The sequence below is a fragment of the Equus caballus genome, chromosome 11, assembly GCF_041296265.1.
Source record: "Equus caballus isolate H_3958 breed thoroughbred chromosome 11, TB-T2T, whole genome shotgun sequence".
In the NCBI taxonomy this organism is placed as follows: domain Eukaryota; kingdom Metazoa; phylum Chordata; class Mammalia; order Perissodactyla; family Equidae; genus Equus; species Equus caballus.
In genome coordinates this window covers 22104435-22128547 of record NC_091694.1, presented here as the reverse complement: position 1 = coordinate 22128547, position 24113 = coordinate 22104435, and the positions used below count along the sequence as shown (strand labels likewise).

General features: G+C 49.0%; 2 protein-coding genes across 4 annotated transcripts in view; one reads left to right on the top strand and one right to left on the bottom strand.

The window, feature by feature from the left end:
* Positions 1 to 674: 674 nt before the first annotated feature.
* CCR7 (C-C motif chemokine receptor 7) lies at positions 675 to 12367 on the bottom strand. The gene is made up of 3 exons (XM_001500181.6): positions 12284 to 12367; positions 5706 to 5755; positions 675 to 2753 (listed from the first exon to the last, which is right to left on the bottom strand). The coding sequence occupies exons 1-3, from the start codon at positions 12291 to 12293 to the stop codon at positions 1674 to 1676; spliced, it is 1140 nt and encodes a 379-aa protein (XP_001500231.1). The 5' UTR covers positions 12294 to 12367; the 3' UTR covers positions 675 to 1673.
* LOC102149228 (uncharacterized) overlaps positions 6808 to 24113 on the top strand; it is a 30600-nt gene continuing 13294 nt past the window's right edge. For 2 of the 3 annotated variants that reach the window (XM_070227329.1, XM_070227327.1), the window contains exons 1-2: positions 6808 to 8301; positions 12270 to 12369. In XM_070227329.1, coding sequence (XP_070083430.1) covers positions 8149 to 8301; positions 12270 to 12369 — 253 coding nt within the window. In that variant the 5' untranslated portion in view covers positions 6808 to 8148. Of the gene's footprint in view, positions 8302 to 10521; positions 10644 to 12269; positions 12370 to 24113 lie in introns of those variants that run through there. The other variant, XR_011423230.1, reaches the window with a different exon arrangement.

Here is a 24113-nt window from a genome sequence, read left to right as displayed (position 1 = left end):
CTTCGCCTGGTGGGGGGGCAGTGGCTATTCCTTGATCCCTGCCCCTCCACGATGGGTATCCACACCATGAAAGGCCATTGTGGCAACAGTGAGGGTCATGGGTGGTCCTGGTTCTCAGGCATCCAGCAAAGAGTGCAGCCTATCACATGGGTCTCATCGTAAACCCCTTTAATCCAGCATGCAGTGGTCTCTGAGCCCTGGGAGAGGCCCTCCCTCTCAACACCAGTTCTGAGAACCTGAGGAGACTGACAAAGGGCCAGGGGCTCTAGTTCCAGACTGAGTTGGGACAGATGAGCAGACCAGCGTGTAAATGTTGTGAAGGGTCAGGGAGAGTTCCTAGCCATAAAGGTTACAGGGATGACTTGGTTCTTTCCAAAGCTTGGCTCAGACCTGTGTCTCTGCGTCACTGCTGACTGCACAGGCTGGGGTCCTATCCCATGAGCTCTGGTAGGGTATTTGCAAGATGGACACCCTGTACTTCCCCTCTTTCTAACCCCTTCAGCTTCTTGGGCCTGCGTCATTGGATGTGCTCAGAGCATAGCTCAGCAGACCTCGTGGCTCTGAGCGTCTCTGAGAAACGAAGACTGGGGAGAGGGGGGGTAGGTGGGGGTGGCTGGGTGGGGCGTGGGGGTTTGCAAAATAGGAACACACTCATTTGCCATTTACCAGAGATCTTTTTCCTTTCTTTTAAAGCTGTTGTTTCCACAAGGGAAAACTTTTATTTGTGTATGAGTAAAATGTGCTCTCTTAATGAACTGAAAGCAGAATAGGATGAGAGATTTTTGTCCCGTGACAGAGAACAAAGAAGCAGCTCATGGGCTTTCAGCAGCCAGCGTTGTCACCCACCCCTGGGCCCCTAACCTTTCTCCCTGGCCTCTCCTCCCATCCCAGCAGAGCTGAGACCTGAGAAGGGCTGGCCACACGTCATCCCTGCTCCAGAGCGCTGGCTGGGAACACAGTTTTGGCGGGGCTGAGGCAGCTGGCCTGGCCTGCAGGAAACACCACACCCCTTCGCTGTGGAGCGCCTGGGAGGGCAGCAGCCTGAGGAGAGGTGGCAGGCGGGGGCAAGTGTGCTTTTAGGAAGGCTTGGAGGCTGTCATTTCTTGTTGGCTCTGACGACAGTGGAAAAAGAGAGATGGAGGGAGGGATTCAGAGTTAGTTTGACCCATTGGCGTCCTCCTTTCCCCGCCGAGCCAAGAAGTCTCCCCATCACCTCTGTTCTTGGAGTCAAAGCCTTGTTTTCTGGAAGACCTTGCCTTAGCCCTTGAGTCTCAGAGAGGACTTCTTTCTAGGTGGGAAGAAGCTTCATCGAGAGGACTCGCCAGGCTCCTTCCACCACCCTAGCTCTCGACACCTGTTCCCTCACTCCAGGAGGTGTGAACTGTCTCTGGACTTTCACTTTTGGGTTTTGGTTAGAGGGACAACAACCTTGGTTTTGGAGCATTGCCGGATCTGGGGTAGCTTATCAGCCATGTCTGTTGGCAAGTTTGATTGAGGTAGCTGGGGTTGGGGTTAGCCTTGTCTGTGGCATGTATTTTCACCTTGAGATAAACCTTAATGGCTAGAATTGCCTTTCCATCTGCCGTGCTTGGGTCCTGAGTCATTGCATCTGCTCCCCATCCCCAATCCAGGGGCCCTGGGAGAGGTCCTTCTAGTCCAGACAGAGGAGCCTTCTATGGGGAGAAGGTGGTGGTGGTCTCAGCCTCCATACTCATCGAGGAACGCCGGGTGTGCCGGCAGGAAGACCACTGGCGGAGCCGCTCCTGGCTGAGGCAGCCCAAGTCCTTGAAGAGCTTGAAGAGGTCGTTGCGGAACTTGACGCCGATGAACGCGTACAAGAAAGGGTTGACGCAGCAGCGGACGCAGGCCAGGCTGTAGGTGACATCGTAGGCAATGTTGAGCTGCTTGCTGAGCTCACAGCTGCCGCTGTTGGTGATATTGAAGTTGGCCACTGTCTGGGCCAGGACCACCCCATTGTAGGGCAGCTGGAAGGCAATGAAGACCACCACCACAGCGATGATCACCTTGATGGCCTTGTTGCGTTCGAAGTTGCGTGCCTGGAGCAGCGTGCGTATGATGACAAGGTAGCAGAAGCTCATGGCCACCAGGGGGATCAGAAAGCCTACCACCATCTGAGCTACCTGGATGGTGATCAGGGCCTCCACATGCTCGGTGATGAGAGAGCACCGCAGGGTTTGCTCACTGCTGCTCTTCTGGATGCCGCTGTACAGCAGCTCTGGGATGGAGAGCACCATGGCCAGCATCCAGATGCCCACACAGGAGAGCTTGCTGATGAGAAGGACGCGAGCACGGTGGCGGTGGGCCGAGACAGCCTGGACGATGGCAACATAGCGGTCGATACTGATGCAAAGAAGCAGGAGCATGCCGCTGAAGAAGCTTATCTTGTAGATGCCAAAGATGAGCTTGCAAACGTGGACACCGAAGGCCCAGGACTTGGCTGCGCTGTATGCCCAGAAGGGTAGGGTCAGGAGGAAGAGGATGTCTGCCACGGCCAGGTTGAGCAGGTAGGTATCAGTCATGGTCTTGAGCCTCTTGAAATAGATGTAGGTCAGCACGACCAGCCCGTTGCCCAGCAGGCCCAGGAAGCAAATGATGGAGTACATGATTGGGAGGAACCAGGCCTTAAAGTTCCGGACATCCTTCTTGAAGCACACAGACTCATACAGTGTGTAGTCCACCGTGGTGTTGTCGCCGATGTAATCGTCCGTGACCTCATCTTGGCACAGGCACACCTGAGGGGAAGGAAACAGAGGAATGCAATCCAGTTCAGCTAAGCAGCTCTAAATCTCACTGCCTTGGATTGCCCAGAGCAGCGGTTTCAAAGCATGGCTCCCATCAGGAGCAGCATCTATATCACCTGCAAACTCTTGGGCTCCACCTATGACCTACTGAACCCAAATCTCAGGGGGTGGGGCCCAGGAATCTGTTTTTCTAAGCTTTCCAAGTGATTCTTTGGTCTGAAACCAGTGCTTCTCAGACTTTAACATGCATATGAATTACCCGGGGATCTTGTGAAAATACATGTTCTGATTCAGTAGGCCAGGGTGGAGCCGGAGATTCTGCTTTTACGGTAAGTAGCAAGGGTCTTATTTTGCCAGCTCTGAGAGACTCGACCTTGTATGTGCTGACGGTGGACTGGAAATAGTCCGGGCTTTGGGGTCTAATGAGCCTTGAGCCAGTTAAACACACTTCATCTCTCTGAGGCTCGGTTTTCTCATCTGTGAGTTGAAGATGAACTATCTCCTTTACCTGGTTGTTGTGAGGTACCCAACCCAGGTTCTGGCACCATTTCATCTCCATGGAGGTTTTATTTTGCCTGCTAGAAAACCCAGGAGAGTGGGAACATGTGTCTTTCTTCTTGAGCCTCCTTTAGAACCTGGTAGAAAGAGCTTTCCAGGGGGCCTACAAAATGCCTTGGCTTTTGAGGGAAACTCCACCTTGGGATTAAGTTGAGGAGGGCCTGGGTTGTGAAGAGAGGAAGGCAAAAGCGCTGTTAAGAGGCCATGAAGCCCTGGTTTAGGGCAAGCTGCTGTGATCATGGGTGGTGAGCGTCTTGAAGACTTTTACAGATCCCTGGGGCCTGTGGCGCAGCTCCCGGCGCAGCAGGAGCTCAGGCCATGTGTGCTCTGAACTCCTTGGCTATTGTAGGAATGGGTGACGGGGCCATGGGGCCATCATCTGTGACTGAGGCCTCTTGGAGCCCCTGGAAGGAAGCACAGCTCTGTCTCCTTCTTTCCCTCTGTGCTCCTACCCTCCCCCACCTTTCTGCCTCTCTTCCGGCAGATCCCGATCAGCAGGGCTCAGCTGCTCAGGGCTTTTTTTAGCTTGTCTGCAGGGCAGAGTGAAGGTTCAGCAGCCTGCTGTGATTTTATCAATGAAGGAGGACACATGCGCCTCGGGCCTCTGTGCACAGCGACAGGGACTGCTGAGTTGCGCAGGGCTGGGAGCTGGGCTGCAAGACTGCCGCAGGAAACTCATGGTCCCTCTTCTGGGCAGCTCAGCTCAATGGATTTTCATACAACTGGGGAGCTAGAGAGACGTTAGAGATGAAGAAAGGGAGGCTCTTGAAGAAGTAATGTGGCTGGATGTGGCTCGCTCACGGTTACGCAGCCAGAAGTGGAACCCTGTATTCCTACTTCTCTGTATCCTGTCTTTGTCTTTCTCACTTCCAAATTCTGGAGTCATCACTGTTCTGCTTGGGGACAGGATGAAGATGACATAATGCCAGGAGTCTTTTCTTTGGGCATTGATTGCTACCTTAAGAAGAAAAGTCAGTGGCAACCCCTTTTCCCTCGTCCGGGCGTGATTGCAGCCTGGGAGTCCTGGGAGAGGCTGGCTGCCCTCTGCCACCCATGGTAAAGCCCGAGGCCTTGGGTCTGGAGTTCCTAATCATAAGGGTGTTTGGGGCCACCCTGGAGGCAGTGCGCCCAGCCTCTATGAAGTGTGCTCCCTATGACTCCGTCCTGCCTTCTCTTCCCCCTCATCATCCCTCTCCCTCGCCCCACGGGCCGCTAGGCTTGATGCCTCTGCAGCCCACAGCCCCACCACATCCTGCCCCATATGAGCCACCCCTATCCCCCCAAGTAAAGAGAAGAATGAGACACAGCTGTCCCTTCCAGCCTCCACTTCCGGCAACACAGCCCCTCCGGAGTCCTGGAAACAGGGGGGAAAGAGGGGAGGGAGTGGTGATGGGGAAGGGGACCCAGCCGCGGGCTGTAGCCCAAGCTCCGGGGGGCCTCTGGGATGGGGTTTTGGGAAGAGCGCCCAGCTTGAGGCCTGTCTCTGGCCAGAGCTCCTGGAAAGCTGCCCTTCTGGCCTCCAGACCTGGGGAAGAGCCAAATTCTGAAGCACTGCCTCTCCAGCTCTGGCCTCAGTCACTCCCCTCCCCCTCCAGGAACTTCCACCCGCAACAAATGGGGGAAAGACGACTCTGTGAGTTTTAGTTTCTTCTAACTCTGGCGCTTGGTAGGGCAGATTTCCTGTCTCCATTTCTGGGACGGAGAAGCAGAACCTTGTACATTGGGGGCCTTTGCTCCTGCAGACTTCAGGCTCCTGCAAAGTATCTGTGCCGTCTACCCCCCTCCCCAGTATCTGGGCCCCATCCTTTTTTCCCTGCCCCACCGTGGGGCTCAGATGGGTCTCTTTATTTCACAAAAGGGAACCAGGGCTTGGAGGGGAGCCTTTGGCTGGCTGGAGGTTGAAGATGGGAGACAGATTTGGGGTGATAGGATAGTAACCAGGCCACCTGACCAAGGGTTCTTTTCTCAGCTCTCATATGAAGTTTTACACGTGTGGGTGTGTGCACATAGGTGCAAAACCCAGTAACCTCACAACCTTTGCTTTTTGCTGCTCCTCTCTCCCCAAGAACTCAGACAGAGCCCACGTTTCTGTCTCCTGGATGGAGATATTGGAAGTGGGGTGGGGAAGGTGGTGTTAACTTATTTTCCCTTATGTTTTAATTTAAATAGAGTAAAGGAAGTTCAGAGGACATCTGTGGCTTTCTAGGGTCACTCAGCAGATGGAAAGGGGCGGCCATCAGCTTAATGAATGGTGAATGGGTTTGTGTCTGGGTCTATTTCCTTCCAGCAAATGCCCAGCTCCTCCACCAGAACCTTGGGAAGGGGAGGGCTTGGGGAGGGGGGTGTGGAGGAGGGTACAGAGCTTCCCTTGGCAGGAGAACTCACCTGGAAAATGACAAGGAGAGCCACCACCAGCATGCTTTTCATTGGCTTCCCTGCAGGAGACAAGGTGAGAAAGTTATTGCTTGACAGGGACTGCTCTTGGTTATTAAAGAAAGCTGAGGAGACTGGAGACACTCTTGGGAACTTCCAACACAAGCTCCAGGTACCACGTTTGCCGAAACAGAACATCAGAACCAGATTGTGCCTTGGAGCACCTGGCCGGCCGCCCAGCCTCACTGCCCTCACCTCCTCCACTCCGAGGTCCTGGAAAAGAGCAGGATCAGAATGCAGGGCAGCCCCTCCCCGCTTCTTGGCTCTTCAGGGCCACTTCTGGAGTTGGAAAGTCCACCCTGGCCCACACCACCCCCCAAGGCTGATCTTCAACTGACCTTGACTCCTGGGTCTGAGTAGCCCCCTTCCATGTCAGGTTATGCAGGAAGCAAGGCACTGAGGTGGTGGGGATGGGGTGTGTGTGTGTGTGTGTGTGTGTGTGTTCTGCACTGCTCTGGTGTCAATAGCCATCGGGGAGCATTTTTTCTGCAACCAGGTGGGTGGACAGCCACACATGAAGCCTTGTGTCTCCTGAGGGAGGCCCGCTGAGGGAATAGGGTGATTTCACAGGGCTGGGTGGGGCAGTGAGGTTATCGGCTTCTCGAGGATGGGAGAGTGCTTTGGGGTTCCACCAGCCCCCCAACACGCCCTCATTCAACTGATGTTCATTCATCACTGACTGGTGGTTCGACTGGCCCATCCCTCAGCCTGCTTTTGAGGCTGGGACCTCTTCCCGTTTACCTGTGCAGGCTCAGAATGGAAGGGGTGCCTAGGAATTGTGTGCTGAGGAAGGAAGTGAATGAAGTGAATGAAGGAAGTGAATGAAGGAAGGAAGGAATGAATGCCCTGTTTGCCCTTCTTCCAAGGGAGGGAGCACCAAAGTGGCCTGAGGGGACACTGCCTTGTGGAAGGCATGAGGGATGGAGACCGTTCCCTGAGGTAACCACTGGCTTTTTGCTGCGCTGAAGTGTGTGTATGTTTTCTCTTCTTTCACTTGTTTCCGGCCCAGCGCCTGGGAGATGGGCGAGAGGGGAACCTGGTCTGCTCTGGGGAGGGACCTCGGCCAGCCTGCCCAGCAGGGTCAGAGCCTGGGTCCCTTCTGGAGGTCAGGAGGCCCTCCTGGGGTCTGAGCAGCAGGTTGAGGCCCCAGGTTAGCACAGCCCTGCTGTGCTGCGGACAGAGGATGGGTGCTTGGCTGCTCAGTTCTGCTTTGTGGCTGAGCTGGGGGCTGCACCAGGAACTTATTTCCTCGGAGGGCTGAGCAGGGAGAACAGTTCGCAGGGTTATTTAGGGTGAAGTCTTATCTCTCCTAAAAGTCTGGGAGCACCGTGAGGGCAGGAGCTGTGCCCTCTTCACCTCTGTAGCCGCCTCCCCATACCCTGACCCTCAGTTCCCAGCTGAGGCCTGGCCCACAGGAGGGTCAGTAACTGCAATGCTGCAAACGAATGTCAAGGCAGGACTTGCAGGCCCGTCGCACTTCCAGTCTCAGTAGCGACAGGGAAATGCTCCGGACTCTGCTTCAAGCCCCTTCTGGAGGCTGAAGGCCTCTGAGCTTGCCAAGAGGAAGCAGCGCGTTCCCAGGCATTGTGTCCTTGGCCACAGCACCACCTGCTGGAAATCCCGCCGCATAACATTCAATCACAGTTGTGCTGAAGGGGGACCACCTAAGGAGGGGGATTCTGGGTTTGGGGATTCCTGGGGGAAGGAGGAAGGGCATCATGCCACATAAATAAACAAATATTTTTCCTGACTCAAGGAAGTTATACTGCATGCTGCTGCTAGACACATCTTCCGGAAGCACAGCTCTGATGCCAGCACTCCTCCTAAATCCTTAGGAGCGTGCTCCCCAGCCCTAAGGAGGAAGCCCCTGATGCTTAGCATGGCAGTCAAGCCCTCCACTGTCTACAGGAACTGCCTTCCTGGCTGGATCTTCTGTTTCTGGGGACACGCACCCACTGCCCCATCGTCCTCAGCTTGCGCCCGAGTATTTGCCCCCGGGTGGGCATGGATCCTCGTGCAACATCGTAGCTCCCTTCTCTCGTCCCCTCTGCCTTGCTAAGTTACCCCATGAGCCCCTGAGCTTGAGTCCACATCTCCACCCTTAACCACACTCTCTTTAGGGTCCAACGCACCGCCCATCCTCCACTGACTCATCTTGGTGTCAGCGCTCGAGGTTTCTTTGTACACGTACAAGCCTTTCGGTTACTCTAGAGAAAGCCCGCTCTGACTGTTAGTGAGAACCGAGAAACCTCAAAGTTTTGATAAGTCACAACAGGTGAAACACGAGGAGCAGGAGCTGTGTTTCTGTTTTACTCCATCAGCCCCTGCTCCTGGGCTCGGTTCCAGTCCTTCGCCACTGGCTGGGGGAGGGGAGGCGGGTGGCTGGCGTGTGTACATGCGCGCGCGCACGTGTGTAGGTGACTTCTCATTCCAGGTACGTGGAAGATGGTGGATGAGCAGGGATCTCGTAGGACCAGAAGGGGCCGTTTTCAAGAACGGGAACTTAGGGGAACTCTGGTGTGTGGCAGAGGGCGCCCGGTCAGCGACCGTGAGTCAGATCATTTCTGTCTGTTACAGAGTCATAAAGCAACTGGCCTTGGGCAGCAGCTCGGTGGGACCAGCACAGTTGGGAATCTCAGGGGGTGGGGGTTGGTGGACTTAGGCGTGGGGTATTTTCTGAGTTCTTGAGTTTCTAGTAATGAACAAAATGAAAAGAAAATTCCCTAGAACTCCAACCTGAGCCCTTAGAAAGAGGAGCTTCCTTCTGGGCTGGGAGGACCAGATTGCTAGTTGACTGCTCCCCCTCAAGCCAGATCTTCCATCCCCACATTTTCCAGGCCCCCCAGGCCCCCCAGGGGTTCACGGCTGCACAGCAGCTGGCCCCAAAAGACACCCCAACCCTTTTCTTCTCTGGAATTCCTCACTGCCAACACGACTTTTCTCTTTTTGGGGGCCGAGGAGAGGGGGAGGGAAAAAGCAGCAAAGTGATACAGGATCTGGAGAGAAGGGGAGAGGCCTGGGGACCCTCTTTTAGACGACAGGCGGGGACGGATGACAGCTAGAGAATCTTACACTCTCTGCACGCCAACTGCTTTATCTAACAGCATAATCCATATTCACTGAGCTCTCACCACGCACCAAACTGTTTCATCCTCGCAGAAGCCTATGAGGTGGTACTGCTGCTATCCCCACTCGGCAATAAGGAAACCGAAACACTTCAAGATTAGTAACTTTCCACCGGCCACACCACTGGCTTGTAGTGGAGCCGGGCTTTCAATCTGTTTGACTCCAGAAACCACACTCCTAACTGCTCTTCTATGTTGCCTCTTAGTCTTCATGTATCTCTCCCTTACAACATGCTGTGAGCTACCTGTTGTGATTTTCATTCTATATTCCAGAAAATAGAGGCCCAGAGAGGTTAAGCCACTTGCCTGGGGTCACACAGCTGCTAAGAGATGGATCTGAGGTTTGAATGGAAGTCTCACTACTGCATCACGCTACACTGTTGATGAGCCTGCTGTGTATCGGGACCTCAGTGGAGCATGAAGGGAACTGTCACTCTCTCACATCCCATTGGTCACTTAGTTCTGTTGCCTCTATCCCCTAACATCTCAGAGCTGGCCCCACCTCTGCCCTGATATAAGGCTTTGCTGCCTCTTTGCTGCCACAGAGCTCCTTCTGAAACACACCTAATTGAAAAATAAAAATTTGCTTCCTTTGACTCACCTAATTGAAAAAGAAAAATCCTCACTGGCTCCACCTTGCTTTCAGGATAAAGCCCAAACTCCTGCGCAAAGCCACACAGTATCTTAAGGTTTGGCCCTGCCTGTCCCTCCCACCCCCACTTCTCCTTTCCTCCTTACCATGGCCAGCCTCTTTACACCCACCTCAACTTGCTTCTTTCTTCTCTACTAGCTTTTGTCAGAGCTGGCGCTCTGGGAGCCTGCAGGCTGAGCTCCCAGGATATTCTGCTTGGCTGCATGGAATTTTCAAAAAATTGCACCCACTGGTCTACTCTGCCCGCCTCCACTTACTAGATCTTATGTCCCTTCCCTCACTTAACCTTGTTGGTCACTGATGGCAATTGAGTTTGCTATCCCTGCTACTTCCTGGGCCCCTTGCTCCTCCTTGTCTGGTTTGATAACTCCTACACATGCTTCAAAACCCAACTTAAATGCCCCCGACTCATGTTCACTGTTCGTTTCTCTGAACTTCGCAATCACCTTGGCTTTGCCCCATCCACACTGTATCTTACTCTGTTGCAGTGGCTTATTGACGTGTGTACCGTGCTTGAATTCCTCAATCAATGATAGTTGACTGAAAGAAAGTGCCAAGCAAAGAGGAGAGATTCTTCCAACGGCTCCCCTGGGCTGCAGCTTTCTCCTCCTCCCCAGCCAAGGTCCCCAAAGGCCTGGAGGGATGGCCCTGAATTCCTTCAGCACCCCTCTCTGCTGCCCCTTCGGGCTAAACTTCGAGTTGAGTCTGTCACAGATTCATTTTTCTTTTCTCTGCTTTGGAAAATTCTAGCTGAAGTCTTAGGCCCCATCTCTCGAAGGTGGGGAGGGCACCTCAGGGCTGCTCATTCAAATCATGAAAAAGACCAACTCAGCCCTGGTTCGACGTTTTCATTTTGTGTAACAGAAACTCTGCCCCCTCACTCACCTCTTGCTCCCTGACGGGCAGATGAAGAGAGAAAAAACAGATCCTTCGTGGCCCACCCGCCCGCCCAACGGCCGGCCCGGAGTCCGTTCTGAGCAAAGCTTCTCAGTGGCTTCCTTTCCTACCGGTATTTCAGGCTTGGCCGTTGGGGATCTCTCGAGTTGAGTGATACAGCAAGGACATCCCTTTCTCCTGGACCAATGGTTGCCCTCCTTCCCCTCATCAAAGCCCGTAAGGCTAGCATCCTCAAACCTAGGTCTGGGGGGGGTACCCTCGGTGGTGTGCTGGAGCTGGCTCTCACAGGCTCGTTGAGCCAGTGGTGTACATTTCTTTCTGTCTTTGTGCTCAGTCATTTCATGACTTGAAGTCGTCGTCTGAAGGCTTGAAATCAGCTATGGGGGGAGAATTTACACTCTAAAAATTGGCAAACACTACAAATCGGGGCCCTTCCCCCGTCCTGGGGAGCTGGTTTTCCAACATTTACCAGCACGCCACTGGGACCCTGCTTGGTTTCCTCCCAGAGGTCAAAAAGAGAGGCGGGAGTGGGGTCTGCATTCTGGGATGGTGGGCAGTGGGGGTGGATGTCTGAGGAGTGGGGCTGGAGAGCAGGCTGCTGGGAGGAGAGGAAGCTGGGAGAGATTTTAAAAATCTCAAATCACCTCAGAGTTCTTGATGGCATTCATTCATTCCACAAACATTTTCTGCTCACGCCCACAATGCACCTGGCACCGAGATGCAGGAATTAGAGCCTGCCTCGGAGAGTGCACAGTGGTGGGTGGCGGGGTGGTGGGGGGGCACTTTAACCCTTTCACAGCTGTTTGCTGGGTCCACCCGGGGTTCCGGGTGGGCGGGAAAGGCAGAGATAAGGCAAGAGGCTGTGGTGTGGTGGGGAGGGGTGTGAGGACAGCACAGGACGCGCCAGGGAACCTTCACTTTTTAAAGCCAACCCCTTGCGGCTTTGAGGCCGCCGCGGTGCTTTGCTTGCTGCTAAGAGCGAGCCATCCAGGAACCCGGCCTTCGTAGCCTCAGCAGCCTCTGACTCCACAGCTGAGATTTATAAATGGGGTGTTTGGGGCTGGATGAACCCCTCAGAGCCCCCTCAGGGTTTATCGTGTACTCTTTCTAGTTAAGTCTGAGGTTAGAGCAAAGGGCGGGCTTTTTAAAGGGAAGAGTGAGACAGGGGGCTCTGCTGGAAGCCGGGGCTGTGACTTCTCCAGGCCAAATGCCCCTTGCTGTCCCATTTCATGTTGCTCATCCAGACTTTAACCTGCAAGAGGCAACAGCAAAGCTGGTGCGACGTGTGGCAGAGAGAAAACAACCGCAGCTTGCATTTGCATTGCCTAGAACCACCGGCACAATGCAGTCACCTTTAATTTCCTCTCCTCATAACCCCAAGAGAACAGAGATTCTAATCTCTATTGCACAGGGGAGAAAAGTGGGAATCAGAGAGGGAGTGGAGGGTCTGGAGCCCTTTGAGGAGAATGTCCCCGCGATGAAACAGGTCCCAGAAGGCCTCACCCATCACCCCAAGCTGAGATGAGAACAGGTGCTGTCCAGATCACCACTGAACCCAGCCCCGCCGCCTTCTTGGGTCCCTACTGTTCCAGAAGGACAGAACCTTGATGTCCTTGTCTTTCTTGGTACCAGTGGTTAGCCTCTTTACCTGGATCTGAAAGGGGCACCTTTTGTGCCTGGGAGAACAGGGTGGCATTCTCTGGGAGCATCTGCCGATGTCACCATACCAAAACCTGATTTCTCTAGATGCTCCCCCACGCCTTCCACCCCTGCCCCCTAGCCCCATTCCACAAAGTCAGTCTGGGTGTCAAAGTGATCCTGGGACTGTTCTTTCTCATACAGGGAGGCTCACTCACCCAGGTCCATGACACGCTTGGGACGGCTGAAACCACACAGGAAGGCTGCGCCGGGCCTCGCACTCCCCCTGTCTGGGGAGGAAGTGGTATGAGCCCCTTTTAAGTTGTGAGAGGAGCCACCCTCTTCCCTGCCCCTCCCACCTCTACTCCTCCCTCCAATCACCCGGGGCCCCTCCAGTGCCTTCTGGGACCAAGGAGAATGACAGGGTGACAGAAAGTGACAGCTCACTCACTGGTCACAGGATAATGAATCATTGGGTCATTTATGTTCAAAAAGCCCCCTGTGCAACCTGGCAGCGTCCAGACGTCAAGACGAGGGGCCCTGCTCAAGGCAGGGAAATAGGGCCATTTATTGATTCAACAAATGTTTATAGCCTGAAGACCCTGTGCGGGGGAGTCAGAGATGGGTCAGGGGTATATCCCCGTCCTTCCCCTGCTCTGCTCAGTGTCATAGGGGACTACTTTGCCCTCTGGCTTCTGGGCAAGTTTGGCCAATGGGAGGCACTGACAGGTGAGGGAAGGTAGAAGGGAAGGGATATGCCAGGATGTATGTTTTTAATTTTCTTTCCTCTTCTCTTCCTTTCCTCGTTTTTTTCTTAATGAACAGCTTTATTGAGATACAATTCACATATAAAATTTACCCTTTTAAAATGTACCAGTAAATGTTTTTTGTATATTCACAGCATTATGCAACCATCACCACAATCGATTTTAGAATATTTTTTGGTAGTAATTTAGAGGGGAGAGACAAAGGAAACTTCTCACCACCATGAGGCTGATGTCACTTCCTGGTAACATTTTTTATCACCTCCCCCCAGCAAACACCCTCATACTCATTAGCAATGACTCCCCATCTCCCCTTCATCCCACCCCCCACCCCTGGTAACCACAAATCTACTTTCTGTCTCTATAGATTGACCTATTCTGGACATTTCATGTACATAGAGTTATGTGATATGTGGCCTTTGTGTCTGGCTTCTTTCACTTAGCATAATGCTTTCAAGGTTCATCCATGTTATAGCATGTATCACTTCCTCATTCCTTTTTATGGCCTAATAATAATCCATTGTATGGATATATCACATTTTGGTTATCCATCATCAGTTAGACATTTGGGTTGTTTCCACTTTTTGGCTATTATGAATAATGCTGCTATGAACATTCGTGTACAAATTTTTGTGTGGACGGTACTCTTATTTCTCTTGAGTATATGCCTATAAGTGGAATGGCTGGGTCATGTGATAACCACATGTTTAACCTTCTGAGGAACTGTCAAACTGTTCTCCACGGTGGCCTCACCATTTTACATTCTCATCAGTAATGTATGAAGATTCACATCCTTGACAAAACTTTTTATTGTTTGTCTTTTTTATTCTAGCCATCTTAGTGGGTATGAAGTGGTGTCTTATTTTGGTTTTGATTTGCAATATCCTAATGACTAATGATATTAAGCACTTTTTCATGTGCTTATTGACATTTGTATATTTTCTTTAGAGAAATGTCTATTTAAATCCTTTGCCGTTTTTAAATTGGGTTATTTGTTTTTTATTGTTGAGTTATAAGAGTTCTTTATGTATTCTGGATACAAGTCCTTTATCAGATATCTGATTTGTAAATATTTTCTCCCATTCTGTGGGTTTTCTTTTCACTTTCTTGATGGTGTTCTTTGAAACACAAAACTTTAAAATTTTAAGGCCCGATTCATTTACTGTTCTTTTTCCACTTGTGCTTTTGGTGTCATATCTAAGAAACCATTGCCTAATTCAAGTTCACAAAGATTTATTCCTATCTTTTCTTCTAAGAGTTTTATAGTTTTTAGCTCTGACATTTAGCTTTGATTCATTTTGAGTTAATTTTGTATATCATGTTCTCTTCTGTTCTTAGTTTGCTGGATTTTATCAAATGCTTTTCTGTGTCCATTAAGACAACCTTGTTTTTTTGTCCTTTATTCTATTAAATATAGTATATTACATGGATTGATTTTTGTATGTTGAACCAACCTCGAACTCCTGGGGTAAATGACTTGGTTATGGTGTATAATATTTTTTTAATATGTTGCTGGATTTGGTGTGTTAATATTTTGTTGAGGATTTTTGCATCTGTTATATAATATAATATATTCTGTATAATAATAATATAATCTGTATAATAATATCCCTTATAATATAGTGTCTGTAGTTTTACTTTATTGTGATGTATTTGTGTGGCTTTGGTATCAGGGTAAGTCTAGTTGAAGATTTATCAATTTTGTTGATTTTTTAATGTACCAACTTTTGGTTTTACTGATTTTATCTACTTATTCCTATTTCTATTTCATTTATTTTCACTTTAGTCTTTATTATTTCCTTTCTTCTTCTTGAGTTATGTTTACTTTGCTCTTCTTTTTCTTTTTGTTTTTTTTAAAGATTTTATTTTTCCCTTTTCTCCCAAAGCCCCCCGGTACATAGTTGTGTATTTTCAGTTGTGGGTCCTTCTAGTTGCAGCATGTGGGATGCCGCCTAAGCATGGCCTGATGAGTGGTGCCATGTCTGCACCCAGGATTTGAACTGGCGAAACCCTGGGCCGCTGAAGCAGAGCATGTGAACTTAACCACTCGGTCATAGGGCTGGCCCCTGTTCTTCTTTTTCTGATTTCCTTGAGGTGAAGTCAGTTCTTTGAGATCTTTCTTCTTTTTTTTCTAATATAGGTGTTTATAGCTATAAATTTCTCTCTAAGCACAGCTTTAGCTGCATCCCATAAGTTTTGATATGTTGTGTTTTCATTTTCATTAGTCTCAAAGTACTTTCTAACTTCCCTTGTGAGTTCTTCTTTGACCCATTGATTATTTAGCAGTGTATTGTTTAATTTCCACATATTTGTGAATTCTTCAAATTTTCCTCTGTTATTGATTGTGGGCAGAGAATGTACTTTGTATAATCTCAATTCTTTTGAATTTATTGAGATTTGTTTTATATCCTAACATATAGTGTACCCTGAGAATGTTACATGTGCATGTGAGAAGAATGTGTATTCTGCTGTTGGGTGAAGTATTCTGTAGATATCTGTTAGGTCCAGGTTGGTTCATAGTGTTGTTTAAGTCTTTTATTCCTTATTGATCTACTGCCTAGTTGTTGTGTCCATTATTGGCAGTAGGGCATTTAAGTCTCTGGCTATGATTGTTGAATTGTGTATTTCTCTTATTTCTCCCTTTAATTCTCTCAGTGTTTGCTTCACGTACTTTTGAGCTTTGTTGTTTAGGTTCATGTATGCTTATTTGTTATATCTTCTTGATGGATTGACCCTTTTATCATTATAAAATGTCCTTTGTCTCTAAACAACTTTGTCAAAGTCTATTTTATCTGATATTAGTATAGCCTTTCCAACTCCTCTTTGGGTACTGCTTGCATGGTATATTTTTTTCCATCACTAGGATGTTTCTCTTCTTTCTCTGCTTCCAGTGGCATCCCAGCCATGAATACATGTCTTTGATCTGAGTCCATCAGCCAGCCCCAACCTCTATGGTGCCAGAACCTGATGAGTAACTCCTATCTTGGCTCCACGTCCTGCCTTAGTTTCTGAGCTCTGGTAACCCCATCTTCTCCCTGGGTCCCTCCAGCTCCAGGGATGATGGCAACTTCTTGCTGTTATTAATCTCTGAGTGACCTCACCATCTCCTGTTTGACTTCTTACTTCTTCTGTCATCTATATAACTGGCTCCTTATGTTAAATTCCTTTTGTTTGAAATACCTAGAACGGGTCTTGTTTGCTTCAATGCTAACTGATACAAGGTGATTTCTGTCCCTAAGGAGTTTAGGGTAAAGAAGAAGTTAAGGTTAGATTACACCCTTGTTGCCTACAATTATGACCAAGACCAAGCATGACATGATGCTTTAGCTAAAACAAGGGAAGAAAATCCAAGATTGTATAGGGCTGACGACAGAGGAACAAGTAGATAGAATAGCTTTTCTTCTCCCAAGAATTATGAAGAACATTCAGTTAGGGTATAGTGCAGTGAGCCTAGCTCTTCACCAGCTCCCTGTATGATCTTGGGTGAGTTGCTTCCCCTCTCTGGACCTCTGTTTTCTCAAATGTAAGGTGAGGATATTGGACTGCCTAGGAGATTCCTAAGCTTTGGTATCTGAGACTCTGAAGTGTAGGACTTTCTTGTGGCCTCCTGCCCATTGTTTAACCACTGTCTGTTATTCCAAATTCCCCAAATGGAGGCATGAGAAGTCCTTGTGGAACTTTCCCTCCAGCTTCAAGGTTTCAGCTGCTCTAATCATTGGCATTTGGAGCCCACCTGCTTTTAGGGATATAGGCAATCTCTTTTACTAAGTGCAGAGGACTCTTAAGGGTTATGTCTGGGCAGGGTGTTGGTAAGGATGGGCAGGGCAACTTCAGTTTGGAACTATTCCAGAAACTTCCTCCTGGAGACTTTTTCTATGTGCCAGATGCTTCTGAGACAAAATGAGCTTAGAGGCAAAAGACCTGTGTTCCAAACTTGCCTCTGCTATAACTTACTATATGACCTTGGGCAAGTTAAATCCTCTCACTGGTTCTTGGATGCCCATCTGAAAAGTAATGGAATTGGACCACATAAGCTTCAAGTTCCCTTCTCAGGATAATCCTTGTTATCCTCAAGGATTTTCTTGGTTCTCCAGCTGGTATAGGTCCATATAGAAGGTCCCAGATCAGGAGTATCCACAGTGTTCAGGGCAGGACTGGTGAGCTTTGTGGTAGATGCACCATGTTGTTGGGGGGCACGGTTAAGGGCTGTTTCTGATTCTGATCCCTTTAGTAGCCTCAGCCTGATGCTTAAGTGGTGGTGCCCACCCAAGACCCCTTTTGTTCTCTCACAGTTCTTTCCAACCCCTCCAACTCTGGCTCCGACTTTGGCCTGCGAGCCTTCAGTTTCAGTTTCTTGGCAGGTCTCTGAGTGAGGCAATGGAGATTCCCTGTATCTCTCAACACTGATTGTGAGCTTTCCATCCACATGTTAGCATACAATTAGTGACTATTCACTGCAAATCCATCCTCTATGATAGGGACAGTATAGCAGGAACCCAGTATGATTTTGCAAATCCCATCCCATCCTTCAAGGCCCAGGCAGGCCCATTTTCATTGTCCTCCCTCCTCTGAACTCCCACAGCACTTGACTTTAGGGACACCCAAATTGACGTATACAGCAATGGCATGTACACTATTTTCTGTTCTGGAACAGACTTTATGCTTCTTGAAAATAAGATTGTGCTGTGTACTTTTTTGGTGGTCTTTACATTGCCTCAATCAGTTCTGTGATTTTAAAAACAGATTTTTTCTTAAGTGTAGTTTGGTGTAGTTCAATAATAGTTCGATAATGGATCCTGTGGGTGATATCTTATATCACAGAAGGTTCTGTCTCAGCCCACTTGTTAAGAGCATATATTCTATGCCTAACAAGAGAACTGAAGTCAGCTCCTCGAGACTGCTGCCTCTTTCTCTCTAGAGAATCTTAAAAGTAAAAGCAGGGATTCTAGAAGTGAAACCCCATATTGAGGCTCAGGGCCTTGTGAGAGTGGGCACCATCATGTTCAAGCTGTGCTGAGGATGTGGTTTGTTTTATAAGAGAAGGCAGACTCTCTGAGTTCATGTTGTCCAGTTGGAGTGCCATGGATACTCCAAAGTGTCCATACAAAGGTCATGTCCATAAGAGGCGTAAATTCATTGTGCCTGCTTATATCTGGGGCACCTTTGGACCACTTGGTCTTTGGTCTTCCAAAGATGGATCACCTTACATAAATGAAGGCTGTTCAACACTGAATACCTAAATAAATTACATAAATCTAAAAAATTAAATAAACATTTAATCGATTGGTGAAGTGACTTCAGCCTTTTCCTAAGATGCCACCACTCCCTTAACCTCTTTCTTGGGAATCCTTTTCTTCCTTTTAAATTTAATTTATTGGTAGCTGACTGCATATCCTGTTCTCAGCAGCAGCTTGAATGGGACTAGCATCATGTCAGAGCAGAGAATACCTTGGTCCCAGGGAATGGAGCCTAGGATAATTGTTTTGCTTCTGTGGTGACTTCATTCATTCATTCAGTAAGTATTTGATGAGTACTTATGTGCCAGGCATGGTGCTGGCCTCTACAGATACAAAGATGAATCCTCATGGTTTCTGGTCTCGCTAAACTCACACGGAGCACGGTGGGTTTATCAGTCGGCTCTGGCTGCCGTAACAAAATACCGCAGGCTCAGTGGCTTAAACAACAGAAATTTATTTTACCACAGTTCTGGAGTCTGGAAGTCCCAAATCAAGGTCCGGCAGAGTCAGTCTCTCTTCTTGGCTTGCGGGTGGCTACTTTCTATGTCCTCACATGGCCTTCTCTCAGTGTGTGCCAGGCCAGAGAGAGAAAACAAGAAGGCGAGTTCTGTGATATCTTTTCTTATGAGGATGTTGACCTTCTTGGATCAGGGCCCCACTTTTATGACCTTATTTAACGTTAATTACTTCCTTAGAGGCCCCATCTCCAAATGTATCCACACTGGGGGTTAGGACTTCAACAGATGAATTTTAGGGGGCTCAAACACTCATTCCATAACAGTGGGGAGATGGAAAAATAAAGAGGCAATTACCCATAAGCAGTGAAAGTATAAAGACATACATGAAAAAGTATACACTAAATTCAGGATGGGAAAGGAAGAGGATGTAAATGCAGAGGATATCCAGGAGCTTAAACTGTGTTGGTAATGCTTTGTTTGTGGCGGACAAAGGTCTCATTGTATTATTCATAATATTTAAAAAATAATGGAAGACAAAATTATGGTACAATGTAGTAAGAGCTAACGGGGATGGTGGGCAAGCCCAAGATGACATAGTAGCACATAGGAGGGTAATCAGGAAGGCTATGGAAAAAATGGGGAATAGCATCTATGGGGAATAGCAATAACCCAGACAAAGGGAAGAGGGTAGTGGTGAGTGGTCAGTAGCAAGTGCCAAGGCCAGAAGTCTTGCCTGACAGAACTTGAACAGGTTGTTTACTTTCTCGGAATTGCTCAATTTGGGAGTTCAGGAGACAGAGAGAACCACACTGTGTAACTTGGCCTCCTTGTAGGGTAGACATGGCCTGTGGGCCAGGTTTCTGACCTTTGTTACCTGCTCTACGGATTGGCTGAGTTTGGCACATGTGATATCTTTTGCTTTTGCTGTGTCTTTGAAGTGAATCTCTCCCTGCTGCTGTGCATTGTGAGACAGATGGTGTGCAAAGCATTTCTCAGAGTTGACTGTTCCCCACTACTCTGCTTGTCCATTTGTCCTTCCGTCCATTCCCTTGTCAATCCATTCTTTCAGCATCTACCTACTGAGCACCTGCTCTGCCAGGTATTGGGCCAAACGCTAGGACTTGAAGGCCCAATAAGCCATGGTCAATTAATGACCAAAGAGCTTGTCAACTAATGGAAAATAATGTCTCCACATTTGTTTGGGGTTTCCATATTTCTAAGCACATTCTTATATCTTATCTCATTTAACTTTCAGCACTGCTCTGTTTGGTAGGTTTCAATTTTCTGATTGAGGAAACTGAGACTCAAAGAGAAGTGACTTGACCTTTGACTCCAAGCTAAGGGGCTTTTCCCACCATGTCAGGCTGACGCTAGGAATGACCTGAAGGGCTCAGACCATGGCTGTCCCCTCCCTGCCTGGAAAACATGCCCTCGGAGAAGACATCCTGTACCCTGCCTTGTTCTCTGAGAATGTGCGCACTGCCTTTGGGGAAGTCTTGCCCATGAACAAAGGTTTCTGAGAAGGAGCAAGGAGCAGGACTGGAAGAAACCTTCATAGTCATTCAGTCTAACCACCTACTGACGGCTTGGTGACCTAGAGGATAAAGAAAAACTTAGCCTACTGTAAACTCAGCCTCCTGTTGTAAGAAAGAACAGGGCATGTTTTGAACAGGGCGAGAAGGAGCAGAGACCTTCTCTAGAAGGTCTGGTCTGGAGAAACTCAATAGAAGGAAGCAGACCCAGAGTCCCCTGGAGGGAGTCAGATCTGCAGAAGCTCAGCCCTGCCTTTCTTGCAGATGGAGCCCTGGTCAAAGTACCAATTTCTTGGCTCTACCCAGAGTGTCCTATGGCTTCTAGTCCCTCTGAGCATGTAATTCAGTGGACAAAAGTCCAAGATCACACCTCTTACCCCTGCCCTCATCTCCAATCCCTGTTTTATTTCACTTGGAAACAATCTATTCCCATGTGAAGCCAAGGAGAGGGGGCCTCCACCACAGGCAGATTTGTCATGGATTTAGGGCCCCAGCCAGACAAGGACACTCCAAATTTGAGAAGGGTTCTGTGTTGAACTTACCTAGAATTTTGTAATCAGAAAATCTAAAAAAGCAGCTCTTAATTTCAGCATCTGTGTACATCTTGTGTTGGTTGGTCAGTATCAGGAATTATATTTGGAGAGAGGCTATAATCTTTTTAGGGTTTAGGGCCTTTTAAGGTGTTAATCAGGCCCTGGGCCACCAAGAGAGAGAGAAGCAACAAGTGTGAGGTGAGGGGTTGTCAGGCTGCAGGGAGGAAGGAGGTGGTGCTCCAGGAGGACGAAAAGAGAAGGAGGTCCTGGCAGAGGCTAGCAGGAGGTCTCAGGTCACCCTGACACCTGTTGCCACGGCCCGGTGGCAGTTTCCTGCCACTTGTCAGGACGAGTGTGCACAATGGGCTTGCCTTGACAAGAAGATGCTTCCTGTTTTGCTGCGTGGGTTCATTGTTGGGCATTGAGAGGAAGGCTTTATGGGTCTGTGTTTTCTATGTCACCAAGCTCCCTGAGGGAAGGGGTGAGGACAGGTGAGGATGGGGGTGTGAAGGAAGGGGAGAGGGAAAGCAGGGGAGCAGAATTCTCCCAGAATAGCTCAGCAAAACCTCATCCCATTCTAGTTTCAGCCAACCAGAGAGGGAGGGGCTGGCTGCACTGTTGTGCTGTCCCCAAACAGCACGAAGCCAGAGCCCCTGCGTGTGACTGAGGGTTGCCCAGAGTCCCCCGGGGCTCCTTTTGCCCCTCAGTGAGACCCAGTGTTGACTTCAATGGTGACCTTTATCCTGGCAAAATGGCAAGGGCGACCAGAAAGTTGGACTAAAATAGCCTCTGTCGTGAAAGCAGGGGTGGAACATGACGAGGTTGGTCTCATGGCAAGTGATGAGTGAGAATCCAGAGGGCTCGCTCCCCACCCCCAGACCAAGCCTACTACTGGGCCAATCCTGCGTATGTGACAAGTGAGTTTGTACGTTTTGCTTATTAGAAAACCCAGGTGTCTTTATGTTTGCCTAGCTCGAGACCACCTGTTACGGTAGAAAAGAGTGTGGGTTCCAGTCTCGGCTCAGCCAGCCAAGTTTCCAGGAGCACCCCCCCCACCTCTTGTTTCCTCATCTGGGGATTGAACCAGATGATCTTGGATGTCCTCTCTGGTCTCGTGTTTGGGGATTCCATTGATCATCTCCTGGACGGACTGCGGGGTTCAGAGAAGCTTGTGTTAAGCACATTTAGGAAATCCTAGCAGAGCTTTGGTCAGGAAGAAAAGACAGGAGGAGTTCTGAAACCATCCTGTTCCTTCCCACACAATCGTTTAAGGAGGGCTGGCTGCTTCATTGTCCTCTTGTGCCTTCTTCACGGCATTCAAAGCCCTTCTCACCCTGGCCCATTCACCAGCTCAGGCCTTAGTCTCTGACTCCCCACCTATGTACTCCAACCTTTCTGGCCCAACTTTGAGTTCCCTCCAAAACTGTGCATTTTCATTCTTCTGGGCTTTTCCACATGCTGTTCTCTCAGGCTAAGATGCCTATGGCTCCTTCTCCCCCTTTTAGACTCTAACTCATCATTTAAGACGCAGCTCCGAGAGCTCTCACCTCCTAAAGAATTTCTGACGCCTCCAGCCCACAGAAGGCTGCTCACACTGCTAAGACAGCATCTCTCAGTCTAATTTGTATTGTAGGCGTGTCTGCAATCTTTCTCCCTCCATCAGGTTAAAACTAAGGGCCGCCTTTCTTATTTCTTAGATGCTTAACACAGCACCCGGCATATTCTTGGTGCCCAACCAGTGGGTGTTAAATTAAAGCGAAGCATATTTCTGTTGATTTGACCCCAAACAGGCTCCATCTAGAGCTAATGAAATAGTGGCCTCTTTGGTACTGCTAGAGAGGAGCGGGGCAGAGGAGTGGAGCCTAATGGGGGATATCTCTAGTTATGTGCATGGCCACCTGTCCCTGCTCCTCAAAGATTAGTTTCAGCTTTGCCTTCTGAGTAAAGCTCATGGGGTCCCTGCTCTGGGGAAGCTTCCAGGCTGATAAGACAGGTCACCAATTTCAAGACTCTTACCTACTGTTTGAGGAAGGATGACAGCTAAGACTCATTCAGCACCTATTGCATGCCAGAGCCTGAATCACCTCATTTAATCTCACAACAACCCTGTGAGGTAAGCAGTGTGCTGCCCATTCTAAAGATGAAGAAACAGACTCAGAGAAGTTAAGGACGTTCCCAAAGGAGACTCACAGCCAGCCGCAGAGAGTGAGGAATGGAACTCCCTCGTCTATCCTCTTTCCCCTACACAACACTAGTTTGTAACCAGGAACTCAACTTCACAAGCACTGAAAGCCCCAAAGTCAAATGCCTCTGCTGCCCCCACACCAGCAAAGATGGAAGCCCCATGTAGCCCTGTGCCTGTACAGTGCTCACTTCTGAACCCATGTCTTATGAGTATGAGTGCTTCTGATTGGTCGAGAGTAGATCACATGCTCATATCTTAGCTGCAAGGGAGGCTGGGAGTTTGAGTCCTTGACCTCTACTTGGGGAGGCAGGACCATAACAAGGGCATTTCCTCCAGAAAGAAAGGCTATCTGTAAGACGAATGTGACAGGTGTGCACTACACTGACTTACTCTAAATGTCACACCAAAGGAAGATAATTTAGATGCTTTAACACATTCCTTTTTCAAGTCCTCCTCCTTTCTTAAATGAGGTTTGAAGAGACAATTTTTATTACATCATTTTTTTTTAAAGATTGGCACGTGGGCTAACAACTGTTGCCAATCTTTTTTTTTTCTTTTTTTTTTTTCTCCCAAAATCCCCCCAGTATACAGTTGTACATTCTAGTTGTGGGTCCCTCCAGTTGTGTCATGTGGGACGCCGCCTCAGTGTGGCCTAATGACTGGTGCCATGTCCGCGCCCAGGATCCACACTGGCAAAACCCTGGGCTGCTGAAGTGGAGCGTGTGAACTTAACCACTTGGCCATGGGACTGGCTGCCAATTACATCATTTTTCGAGATATAATTTACATACATGAAAATTCACCTATTTTAGTGTACAGTTCTAGGGGTTTTTACAAATGTGAACAGTTGTGTAACCACTAGCACAAACAAGACACACTATAGGACAGTTGCCTCCCAAAATCCCCTCACACCCTTTTGTAGTCAACCCCTTCCTCCACCCCCAGCCCCTGGGAACTACAGATCTGGTTTCTGTTTATAGTTTTTGGAGCAGACTTTTAAAGCAAAGAACAAACAGAGCCAAGGAGATTCTATGTGTAAATGTCAATGTATGCGTGCCAGAACCTCCCGCTCCTTGAGCCCTGTCCCAGGGGTGGGGAAAGACAAATACTGCAGATTGACTGAAATGGTCAAAAGCATCATTTCCTTTCAAATGTCAGGTTTAGGGCTCATGGCAGGTAGAAGGATGAGGTAACAGTTGTGGCTCCAGCTCACTGCGTGGATCCTGCTTAGAGTGATGGGCAAATAGTGCCTGCAACAAACGCAGTGCTGCCCTCAGATCCAGGTGGAGGGACACCCGTCTTCTTCTGACTGCACTCCTTTCTGTCAGGTGAAGGACGG